This window comes from Hetaerina americana, unplaced genomic scaffold (assembly GCF_022747635.1).
Source record: "Hetaerina americana unplaced genomic scaffold, ioHetAmer1.1.p SCAF_5, whole genome shotgun sequence".
In the NCBI taxonomy this organism is placed as follows: Eukaryota; Metazoa; Arthropoda; class Insecta; order Odonata; family Calopterygidae; genus Hetaerina; species Hetaerina americana.
The window spans coordinates 5,969,468-5,982,132 of NW_027287095.1; the positions used below are offsets into that span (position 1 = coordinate 5,969,468).

General features: G+C 39.1%; 1 protein-coding gene across 1 annotated transcript in view; it reads right to left on the reverse strand.

Moving 5' to 3' along the window:
• Positions 1 to 12,055: 12,055 nt before the first annotated feature.
• FANCI (Fanconi anemia complementation group I) overlaps positions 12,056 to 12,665 on the reverse strand; it is a 37,163-nt gene continuing 36,553 nt past the window's right edge. Inside the window, exon 18 of the mRNA XM_071591667.1 lies at positions 12,056 to 12,192. Coding sequence (XP_071447768.1) covers positions 12,091 to 12,192 — 102 coding nt within the window. The 3' untranslated portion in view covers positions 12,056 to 12,090. The remainder of the gene's footprint in view (positions 12,193 to 12,665) is intronic.

Genomic DNA, 12,665 nt, shown 5'->3' on the forward strand with positions numbered 1-12,665 from the left:
CTTGATACGTTAGGTGGCCCGAGATTAAAACTACCAAAGAATGAAATTTGTGCTAAAGGTTATTTATATATTCTGGACGCGACAGGATAGGAAAAAATTCAGGGGTTTTGTAATTTGGGTATTCTTCCAAACCCTGCATTTGATGCTAAATAATATCATATAATGAATGCTTTGGAATACCCTTGGTGTTCCTCACTATCACGCTTCTTCCAAAGCAGTCATTATAAACATTTTCTTAATAATATTTTTATCATCCTCCTCAACCTCTTCCAGACGGAGTGACGTTTGACCACACTAGTAATGATGGTGAACATGTGATTACGCATGTCACATATCGAATCGGAGTCGCAATGCAAACACTTTATTTTCAACGCACCATCGCTAAGAAGGAGAGGAAATTTGATTCACCGATTGAACCAAAGGAAAGTAGACATCGGAGGCACCGCATTTTCCGATATTAATAGCTATTCCTTTTAAAAAATGTTATCAAATATTTTATTTTACACTACACACGGTTTATTAATGCACAACTTTATAGTTAATTACCCCCCAAGGTAATTGCAATAAATGAGTGATATCGAACGTAAAATGCACCATCGGAATGCAACTCGTGGAAAGGGATGTTGTACTCGCACCATTTGTACCGTCAACATCTCGATCGGCAAGAGAAGGTGATCGGATTTACTAATCACTGTTGTAAATCTAAATATATTAAGAGCGCATAGATTCCATATTCTTTGTTTTTTCATCAAAAAAGTTAACATTTCTATTATTTAACAATGCAGCAGGGGAACACCTTATTGCAATCAGATAGTAAGAGCTTAGGTGACCTTGGTAGGGCATGAATCAAAATAGCCACGGTCAGCGTCTGACGACGAGACCCAGTCGTACGTCATTGATTGCGTTGCCAGTTACTTCGATGTCACAGGGCGATTGTACGTCAATAAATTATCTTACGCCGCGACAGTGACGAACGCGGACCAGATTACAGAAAATATTCCATTCCAGTAATATAAGGAGAAAACAATAGTGAAGCGGCAATGCAATAAATGCGTGACATCGAGAGTAAAACCAACCATCGAAATGCAACTGGTGAACAGGAATGTTGTACTTACACCATTTGTACCGTCAACATCCCGATCGACAAGGGAAGGTGATCGGATTCACTAATCACTGTTGTAAACCTCAATATATTAAGAGCGCGTAAGCTCCATTTTCTATGTATTTGTATCAAAAAAGTTAGAATTTCCATTATTTAACAGTGCTGCGTGCGAAAACTTGATTACAATCGGATAGCAAGAGCTTAGGTGACCTTGGTAGGGCATGAATCAAAATAGCCACGGTCAGCGTCTGATGACGAGACCCAGTCGTACGTCATTGATTGCGTTTCCAGTTCCATTGCTTCGATGTGACAGGGTGATTGTACGTCAATATATCATCTTACGCCACGACAATGACGAAAGCGGAAAAGAATACAGGTAATATTTCATTCCAGTAATATGAGGAGGAAAGAATAGTGAAGTGGACAACTTGCTTGCCCTTTCTCTAGTGAAAGGTTTAGCTCACAGCGTGCCTAATTAAGAATTATCGAGGGAATTCTCGTTTTAATGTTTTTTATGTTCAGTTCAGAGTTTAACGTGCCCAATTAACATAAACAATGATGTAATTTGATTATTAAATACCTTTTCCGAAAACAAAAACTTGTTCAACAATGCATGCAATTATAAATTGAGAAGTTCACGGTGCATATTTATAAGGCAAGATCATTGGATAAATTGAATTTGATAGAGTTGCTTTTCCCAGGAAAACGGAACCAGAAAACAGAAAATATTGCAGTCGAGCTATTTAAGGAGGAAACAAAGTGAAACGCCCACCTTCCCATCCATTTTGCAGTGAACTGTACAGTTCCATCATCGCTTAATGGAATACGCTTCGCCCAATCACATAGCATTTTGTGTATCACAAACAAGTGAATAGAGCAAACATTGGCAATATCCGTAATTTGAAGAGTCCCCACAAAACTATTCGTTTCTCACCAGTGTCAATGATCAAAAGTTCGAGCTTGCAGCCCATGAAACTTCAACTGTAAGAAATCATACAAGAACATTAAATAAAGAAATGTATAATGTGCCCAATCCACGGAACCACAGCCAAAGAATTTGCTAATAAAATACCTTTTCTTGAAAAAACCAAAGTGCTCCACAACAAATGATACCAGGAAGGCTAAAAGTCGCAATTCATGTTGGTAAGTGAGCATCCCTGGAGAAATTGACATTGACATTGTAGTTTTTCCAGAAAAACGTAAGATATTCAAATTATTACCGTTGTGAGTTTTTCTACGTAGCCATTGATAAAGTATAAATTAGTATTTTCTTAGGTATTCATAATATTTACCATATCATATATTAGGCTAAAAGTTTCCACATAGCCTTGACTTTTACCGAACTTCGTTTGCTACTCAAAGACTTACGAAACTATTTGATACAGAAAGAGTATGTATATATGGATATATTCAAGGAGTTAGGTGTTAGGAGTTATTGGATGCATTTCAGGCAAATTATTTACTGTATTCGATAGTCGAGGATGATAGAGATATAAGCTAATGCCAAAGATCAGCAATGATAAGCAGAAGAATACGTTTGTTCAGCACGAAGCATGCTTGCTATGTTAATTATTTCATCGTTAAATACTGAGGAAAATGACATCAAGCACATCATTACAGACAGCATAGTAGAAGAGAAGTGACTGGAAGTTGAACAAGAAAAAGCAGTTCATTGGCGGCATAGGATGCCATAAACACGTAAAAACATAACATACATGTAAAAGCAATCATACTTATAAAAGGATTCTTTCCCTTTGGAGTAAGGCTAAACCAAAAGCATTCATCTTACGATAGGTGCTCAATGAAGTACGATCATGTATGCACGATATTATTCCCACAATACGTTTAAAACTTAAATTTCAGTAATGTTGTCAAGCTGCTCTAAGCTTGTTGGTAAAAGATCTTTACCATACAGTTCTTCTATATATTTCTTCCATTTATTTTGTATTTTTTCTGTTTCAACTAATATCTAACCCGAATTACCATAATTTGAACACAAATCTTCCCTTCTTATTTCCCGATTGTGTTTTAACCTTCTTGTATAATGAACCAGTTTCACCCTTCCTCTGCAACCTTTCCATACCCTCCCCCTGCGTCTTCCACCATACTTCTTTTCCTTTACTTGTTACCTACCTTAATTAATTATTTCACTCTTTACAATTCCTTCTGCCTAAACCTGTGTTAATATTTTTACATTTCTTTCGTCTAGCTTTCCAATCATTTCATCCGTGATCCATGGTTTCCTTTTCGTTTTCTCATAAACGGTTTGTATTTTTTCTTTTGCGGCTTCATCCCTCTTTTGATGTTCCCATTTTTCCTCGAAAGTACTCCGTTATTTTCTATTTCCCAACCTGCCGCCCCCGCCTTCCGCATCCACTCCCGGCAAACTGTGCGAATTGATCACACTGTTCCTAAATCTGTGTCTAGCCACAATATAATGTAACTGATACCTTTATAGGTAATTTGGCATTTTCCATGTACACCTGCGTCTTTTGTGGTGTCTAAACCAAGTGTTGGTGATGACTAACCCCTGTCTCCTGCAGAACTCAATTGCTTTCTCCCCGCGGTCATTCCTCGTACCTAAACCGTAGTCCCCCACTTCATCACCATCTCTTCCTTCGTCTACCGTCGCATTCCAATCCCCCATCACTATCAAATTTTTCCCTCCAGGAACACATGCGATTACATCCTCCGCCTGATCGTATCGACTTCTTCTGCCTTGTGATTGGCCATAACGATGACCAAGTTCGCTAGTTCTGCTTTTATTTGTGCTATTAAGAGTGTACCCGTTCCTTGCTCTATGTTAACTACGATTCTTCCTACCATTTTATTCAATATTATGGTCAACCCTGGTTGACTCTCGTTCCCTCTGCCACATATTACCCTACTACTATCACTCCAGTAATGCCCGCTACCCTTCCATTTCACCTCGCATAGACCTAAAATATCTATTTTTCCCCTTTCCATCTCTCGCTTAATATTCTCTAATTTTTCTGTCCTCATTATTACTTTGCAAGAGAGAGTGGAGGGTGGGGGGGTCTTTCCAAGAGGGAGTGGGAGGGTGGGGGAGACGAATCGACGAGGTGAAAATTTCAGGTTGAATAACTGGGAAATATAATCGCATTTAAGGCAGAGGGGAGATCGTGATGGTGCGGGGGCTAACGTACTGGCTTCCCACCCAGAGGGCCCGGGTTCAAATCCCGGCGGTGTTGAATATTTTTCAGAGGTATCTCGATCCCTACTTGAGGTGCTATGTGGAGGGCACTTTGATTGAGTACGCCGTCCATCGGATGGGACGTTAAGCTGCGGACCCCTTGGCGCCTTTCGTTAAGAGGAGGCTAATGCCGACGCCGGGTTTCTCTCCACCCTTCATCCTTTCCTGTCCATCCCCTACGGCGCAAATGACCTCAGCAGTCGGTCGCCTTCCCTAAATACTACTACTATTAAGGAAGTCTGACTCTAATCGGATTCACGCGCAAAATTTTGGATGCTAACTTAATGGTAAAGATGGTAACGTAGTAATGGTAATGGTAAAGTAGTGCCATTAGTTAAAGAGTACAATTTTCTCATCGCTGTCCCACGGAGTCATCTCCGAATCTATTCTTCCGAACTTAGCAATGAAATCACTCGAGAAGTTATGTTTGACTCTTTCGAGAAAAACTTGTGAAAAAGAAGGAACAAAAATTAGACCTAATAATAATTGAGCCCTCCGACGCTTCGCTAAAATGTTTTCACTTGTTGTTCTGAATTTCAATTTCTAGTTTTCGGACTTTTGAAGACATCTCAAAAGCACCACCCTTTCCATTGCTTCGCGAAGTGATTCCAGCCCTCCCTCCTCTCACCGTCTGTTTCACTGCGTCTCCGCCCCTCCACAATTTTTTCTCTCCGGTGATGGTGCAATCCGGTAAGAGTATTGTACTCTCGCGCGGGGAGTTGGATTCGATCATTTTTGTGGTCCATGGCTGACAATTTTAAGCCTTTCAGAAATTCTTTCAAATTCACACTGGAAACCGAGGTCACCATTCTGAGTCAGGTGAGGGCACACCCTGCAGCGAGCTCTGAAGAAGTACAGGAAGAGGCCGAGGAATTAGGGGAAGAAGCCGAGACAGCGAGAATTCACGAAACGGTGGGAATAGAAAATAATATAAATGGGACGGGTGACACAGGGATTCAGCGGGCTACATCATGGAATTCATATGTATTAATATTAAAAATAAATAAAGGATTGATTAATTTTTATTTGTGTGTAATTATTTCTAAAAGTTTCCCATTTACAACGACAGAGCTACGACAGAAATGTCCCAATCGTTCTTTACATGTCTCACCTTTGAATAATCGTACATATTTTCCTGATTTGAGTTGATTTTTAGTTCATAGAAAGATGCTGATAGTACAATGCTTTTACCATGTCTATTCATAATTAAATTGAGATTGATTTCACCTTCTTGCTTTTTAAATACTACTTACATTAGTGCTGTATCCCTATAAACCACTATTCATACGCACGAGACCCTTAAATCAGCAGCGATAAACTTTTTTCTCTTCCTTATTTAGCAATATGCTAGCTAGAAAGAATATGCTAGGGTTAAATGAACGGCTTTAAGAATAGGCATAACACCGTGAATTCAGGTCTTAAAATTGATCTTGAATTAATTTGTTGTTTATTGTAATTAGGGATTCATAACATCTCTAATCATGAAATGGCAATCGGCATAAAAAAATATACTACCTTAAGGCAATTTTTTCCTTTTGGCTCCACTGGAAACAAAGTAGGTACGTGTATGTTACTGTGTAGGTCAAAGAGTGGGCATCCAAAGCCTTCTTCGCCAAATAATATGAAATGAGGGTCAGTGACAGAGATACATGCAATAGTTCATTTAATACGAATCAGGTAGCATCGTAAGGGATTAGGTAATAAAAAGAAAAGCAATCCGTGATAAATATTCAAGTAACCATTATGTCAAGGGAACATCTGTAATAGCAGTTAATTGCTGGAGTTTAAAAAAGGTACACTTCATGAAGGCAAAAATGTTTCATTCCCAGCCATGAATTTCAAAATATGTATTTCTGGAATTTATTTTTAAAGGAGCCAACTTAAAAATATCATGGTCCTTGTTGCTTCAGCAATGTAATGCGGCAGAAGGGATCTCTAAATGAGCAGCAATGCCTCTGATTCAAGGGGTAATTTATCCGTGAACTCTAATTGTTCAGTCGCGCATTCTCTTATTAAATATACTTTATACCGGGGAATACACACACAGCTTCTGCATCCGGGTGATCTCACAGGCAAACACTCATGTGCACACACCCCTAGTCCAATTGTACAAGAACACTTATAAAGGGATATGCGCTACCCATGCGTTCGGCTCGTTGTCCGTTCCGTACCGAGACGAATCTCGTTTATTGCCCTCGGAGACAACCACGAATACTTATATCTCACGCACTCACTCCCAGGACCTGAGAATACCACGATTACTTCGACGAGCTACTTTCTACAGATTGCCCAATGCAACGAGTCACCGAAAAAATACTTCCTGCTCCATAGGCCCAAAGAGATTGTCTATTCTGATTGGGAAGTTTATTAATGTATTAATTTACATAATAGCCTGCAAGCCACCACTAGGCTGCGTGGCAAGAGGTGATCACACGCCTATTTTGGCCCAAAATACTTTTCCCACCCTAGCGCGGCCGGACAACTTTATTTTGATCTCTTATCGTTCGTAGGAAAAATGTCATCCTGACTGTATATGTTCTAGACCTAATATCTATAACTTCATTCACATGATATTTCCTACTGTAGTACGAACCGAACCAGGATATTATGACCAAAAGCAGCAAGTTGCGTCTCTCAGGATTTTCCCCTTTCGGAAACCCTACTTGTTTTCATCGACAGTTTCTATATTTAAGATTTTTTGGGAACGCCCGTTGCCATCAAATGAAGACAGTGTCGATCCTAGTTGGTGAAGCGACAAGTTGATGCATAGAGTTCAACGTAAAGGAATGTAATAGCGACTCGCACAGACGGGAAGTTTATTAATTCTCTTACGAGAATTAATAAACTTTCCGTCGTCACGTCTTTCCCCTGTTTCAAAAATTCAATTGCTCCAATTAATTGAAAGGACATTGATACCTCAATCAATTATTATGTCGCGATCGTTGTTTTGGGATGAGAAACTTATGATTTACTGATATAATTCCAGTGTTGAATTATCTTTGTCGCCCGGCGGCCTAAAAAATACGCATTCGGATTCTTGTGGATTAAGGACTTTTAATTGACCAAATGCTTTCTAAACCGTTACCTCAACCCTGCAGACGCAAAAATTCTGTACTGCAATAGAGACACCGACCCCGATTCTATTTATTCTGACGCTTCTGTAAACGGAAAAGGATTTTTGGAAAAATTCAGCGCCGTCGATATCTATGGATTATCAGCTTACTGTTCCAATAAATACGTATATATGTGTCTGAGCTTTGAATGAGGTGGTGATATAACGCGACCTTGTTTCTTAAACTCCAGCAATTAACTACTAATACAGATGTTCCCTTGACATAATTGTTACTTGAATATTTATCAGGGATTGCTTTTCTTTTTATTACCTAATCCCTTACGATGCTATCTGATTCGTATTAAATGAACTATTGCATATATCTCTGTCACTGACCCTCATTTCACATAATTTGGCAAAGAAGGCTTTGGATACCCACTATTTGACCGACACAGTGACACACTTAAACCTAAAAAAAGCCCTGCAGTGCTGGAATCTCCTACCCGCTACACACCTGGCGGCCTCAGACGTGTAATCAACACCAGAACGGTACAGTGGATTCCTAGACGATTGGATCGCCGGCTGAAGGTCGATGGAGGCCCCGATATCCTTGCAGAAATTACACGAGAGTCGCATCAAAACCCTCGACGCCAGCCACAAGCTTCAATTCAAAGCTAACGAACTTGGTTATTGTTCAGGTATACATGCCACCAAGCAATCATAACGAAGAAGAAGTCGATAGGTTATACGATCAGTTAGAGGATATAATCGCGTGTGTTCCTACAGGGAAACATTTGTAAGTGATGGGGGATTGGAATGCGACGGTAGGCGAAGGAAGAGATGTTGATGAGGTGGGGGACTACGGTTTAGGCACGAGGAATGACCGCGGGGAGGCAGTTGAGTTCTGCAGAAGACAGGGGTTAGTCATCACCAACACTTGGTTTAGATACCACAAAAGACGCAGATATACATGGAAATTCCAGGTGACTCAGGAAGGTATCAGCTAGATTATATTCTGGTTAGACACAGGTTTAGGAACAGTGTGATAAATTCGCAGTTTCCCGCGAATGGATGTGGAAGGCAGGGGCGGCGGGTTAGGAAATGTAATATAGAACCATTAACTTGATTGACATCAAAGGAATAACAGCAGGCTGTAGAGAGAATTATGGATGAGGGAAAAGAACTGAGTACTATAGAGGAAAAATGGAGATGTATCAAAAAAGGGATATCGAAAGCCGCAAAAGACACTATATGACGTTAACACGAAAAGGACAAGGAAACCATGGATCACGGATGAGATGACTATAAAGATGGACGAGAGAAGAAAATAGAAGAATATAAACACAGAGTAAGCCAAAAGAGGTACAATGAGTTAAACAATAAATTGCGACGGGCGACAAATAAAGCGAAAGAAGCATGGTGGAAGAGTGCGAACATTCAATATCCTCGCAGTGCGAGGATATTGAATGTTTGCAGAGGAAGGGTGAAATTGGTGCGCTATAGAGCAAGGTTAATAAGGTTAAGGCTCGTATCTGTCTATACGTACTATGATCGTGCTGAGACCCCCATGTTCTATTCAGTACATCCAAACGCGTTTCACATTGATACCTCTTAATGCTACGGACCAAAAAGCATATCGTCATATATTTTGACCGACATTCCGAATTACAATCATTAGTATAATATATTAACAAGAATGATTGATTTCATCTTCTTCTCTTTAACTATTTCATCATTTAGCCCACTTGTAAAACTCTACTCTGTCATATTTTAAAAATTTTAAAGACTAATGGCGTAGTTTTCATGAATACGATTATACAGCAACTACTCATTAAAGACGGAATATACCTATTCTTTATGGATATAGTACAAGATAACTGCTGGAATAATCACTATAAAACTATCGGTCTCAACTTTATTCGGGAGTCAAGGCACTGTTTTTTCCACTAAAATTATTAAATAATTGGTGCTCTCTCTCCAACATCTAGGGAGAGGAATGCGATTGGTGGGGCGTGCAAAAGCATGAGTGGGGTGCAGCACATCACGCACACTCCCCATCCAGCCACAAAAGCCTTTGCGCGTAAATTTAATCTTTAGCTTACGCTAAGGGGTGTTCACCCCCGCCACGTGCAAACACAGGGCTACTAACCCTGAGCGAAGAAATACATTCTCTTGTGCCCTCCGAAAGGGTCGGTATGCAACCTTCATACGTTCACCAGATCAATAAGGTCATGACAGAGAATACTTCCGAAGTAAAATAGTAAAAACGTATTAACTGTAAAATTATAAGCTAAAAAAATCCGGCCAAAATCTTACGTTGTTTAAAAATTTATGAATAAACCAAAATTAAATCTGTCGTTTTGGGAGATAATCCATACATAACTTTCAAATACGTTTTGTTTTTCCGAAACCACAACAGTTTAAAAAAAAAAGACAATGACGTCTAGAAGCAGCGATTATGCGGAGCCCAATGGGTGCGGGTGGGAGGCGATGTAAGGGAAACCAAAGGGCGGTGTCAAATGATTAATGCCGGCGGTACCCTTCCGTAGGCAGAGGCGGCGTCCTCCGTAACGGCGTTGTACGAGTAGGCTCCTCCTCGGTAGGCTGTCGGTGGTTCCGCTCGCGGGAAGTGTCGGGCCTCGCAAAGTACGCCCCGCAGAAAGAGCCACCGTCCTCTTTAAGCAAAAGCATTTAATAGACAACAAAAAGAGCGTCGATCTGATAGCCTTGATTAAAGAAAGTTCTTCTTCACGATGCTGGCCCGAAATGAGTGAGTGAGAGCAGCATATGGAGAATGCACACACGGTCGGTCCCCGGGCCTAATGTAGCATAACCGCGAGGCGACTGACCAAGGGGCTCCATGGAGGGTGGAGCAGGTTATGGGGTGATGGGTTGAGGGAAGGAAAAGAGGAGGGACTTGGGAGCTCCTAGATTTGGACAGAACACTTCTGAGTTTAGCTTCTATCTCACAGTGCAAACAATAACGTCATTCTATTTTCTCTTTGGGCATATCAAAAATTTTACATTTTATCCACCAAGCTCGAAGCAACGTAAACGGAACTTTTAATCTAATGTATGATGTTGCACTACACCAAGATATAAAATCATCAAATAATAAAATACATATATGTAGCTTTGCCTATCAAAACAAAATCTATCACATTACCTTAATCGTTTTCCTTTTTTTGTAGAGAAGCTTTAAATATGCAAAACTTATTACAGCTAACACATCCTAAAAAAATTCATGAACTCTAGGGCACAAATATTAAAAATTATTTTTAAATGAAAGGTCACAAAGGGCATTGTCTATTTAAACTTTCACCATGGAATATGAGAATTGAGATATTCTTCCCATTGGATTCAGGGTGGACATTTTTTTGGAATCAGCATTCATATATCACTAAAAAACCTGATAAATCTGTTCAATTTTTCATCAATACATTGGCATTCTCCACATTTTTAACTGGTCCATAATATAGTTATTAGCAGTACTCCACTGGATAATGGCAGGTATTTGATAAACCCTAACTGCACGCCTGATCTCCGACTAGCATGATATTCTATAAATTCTCACAGCACATTGCAATAGTTCTTTAAGTAGTTCTGTATATTCTCCATCTCCCCTTAGTCCCCATTTGGTCTCCATTTTGCACAAATAAATACCTGCATCTATTTATCTTATTCCATTCAAAATGCCCATTCTTTTAGTCCCTCTACCTTGCTTTCCCAACATTCAGATCACCCGTTTCTTATATCTAACAGACATTGGAACTGGTGAGATTACCTTGAAAGTTGATAAGGAGTAGTAATATAGAACTTGAATGGACTATTCAAGGCATTAGGTGCCAAGAGAATGTTGACCATTTAGCAAACCATCCGAACAAGAATTACAGAGTCAATTTAAAATTAAAAAAGGCATACCGTTCTAATTAGGCACTCTCAAATACAATATGTTATTGAAGTTGGAAGGAAGTTCAGAACTGCAGCAGAAGCATATCCATATATGTACAAAAAAACCATAAACACAGTAATCAACCCAAAGGTCGGTTTGGTAGGTGATGGTATGGTTCACCCAGTACTAAGCCCGACGGAGTGTGAAATTCACACAACAGGGTAGGGGGGCCAGTTCCTTTCCCTGTGCCGGCTATGGTTTCCCAGGAAGATCTGGTACAGGAAAAATCACATTGCTTGGGTGGAGCTGCAGGTGCCCAGATTGCCTTGTCTGGGAATCGAACTCGGGACCCTCCAGTCAGTAGTCCAACACTCTACCACCTGGACTACCCCAACCCACATTAATATATATATATATATATATATATATATATATATATATATATATATATATATATATATATATATATATATATTTTTTTTTTTTTTTTCCTTATATATGTTTCTGTATATATGAGTATATATGTATATAAATATAATTATATATATATATATATATTTATATATATATATATATATATATATATATAAATATATATATATAAATATATATATAAATATATATATATATAAATATATATATATATAATGTATAATGAGAAAGAAAATTAAAACCTGACATGTCTGAAAAAATGGGATTCAGATGCTGGCAGCAAACATGTAAACACTACTTTTGTCTTACTTCAGACTTTTATACGAAAAATATTTTACAAAAGTATAACATATGGTATGAATATTAAAACAGAAAAGTGAAGGAAATTAATGGTACACTTAAGACTTAAAACGTGCCCTCTTAGTAGCTGGTTGTTCCTCCTCTTCCTCCTCGGCATTTTCATCACTATTACTCTCAACACCCTCCTCATTTTCTTCACCCTATTAAGTGCAAACAGAATAACCAAGACAATGAAACTGCTACTATAGTTAATGTTAGACCTGTAAATGGTTAGTTATAATTAAGCCTTAAATGGTAAGGTTTAAACACAAATTAATATGCCAGGGCAGTTCTAGGAAGTTTGATGACGAATTTTTCTTTTGCATCATCTATTGCACAAAAGTTTACTTTTGTTTTGTCTTATCTTAAAGTGCATTGAACAGATAGCACAAGTTTCATTAATGGAAACAGTGTTGCACTAGCTGGAGCTATTTCGAATTGAAACATGTCCAGGTCACCTAAATCAATTATGGCAGTAGCATGTGATGCTTCATTGAAACTTTGCTTTCACCTAAATAAATCATCCCCAGTGGCCCTACGTAGCAGCAGCAGCCTATGATGTAGCAACCTTATTGAAATGCTGTCGTTGAAACAGGCTGGATGCCGCACCAGGATAGTACGAGGGTCATCCGGA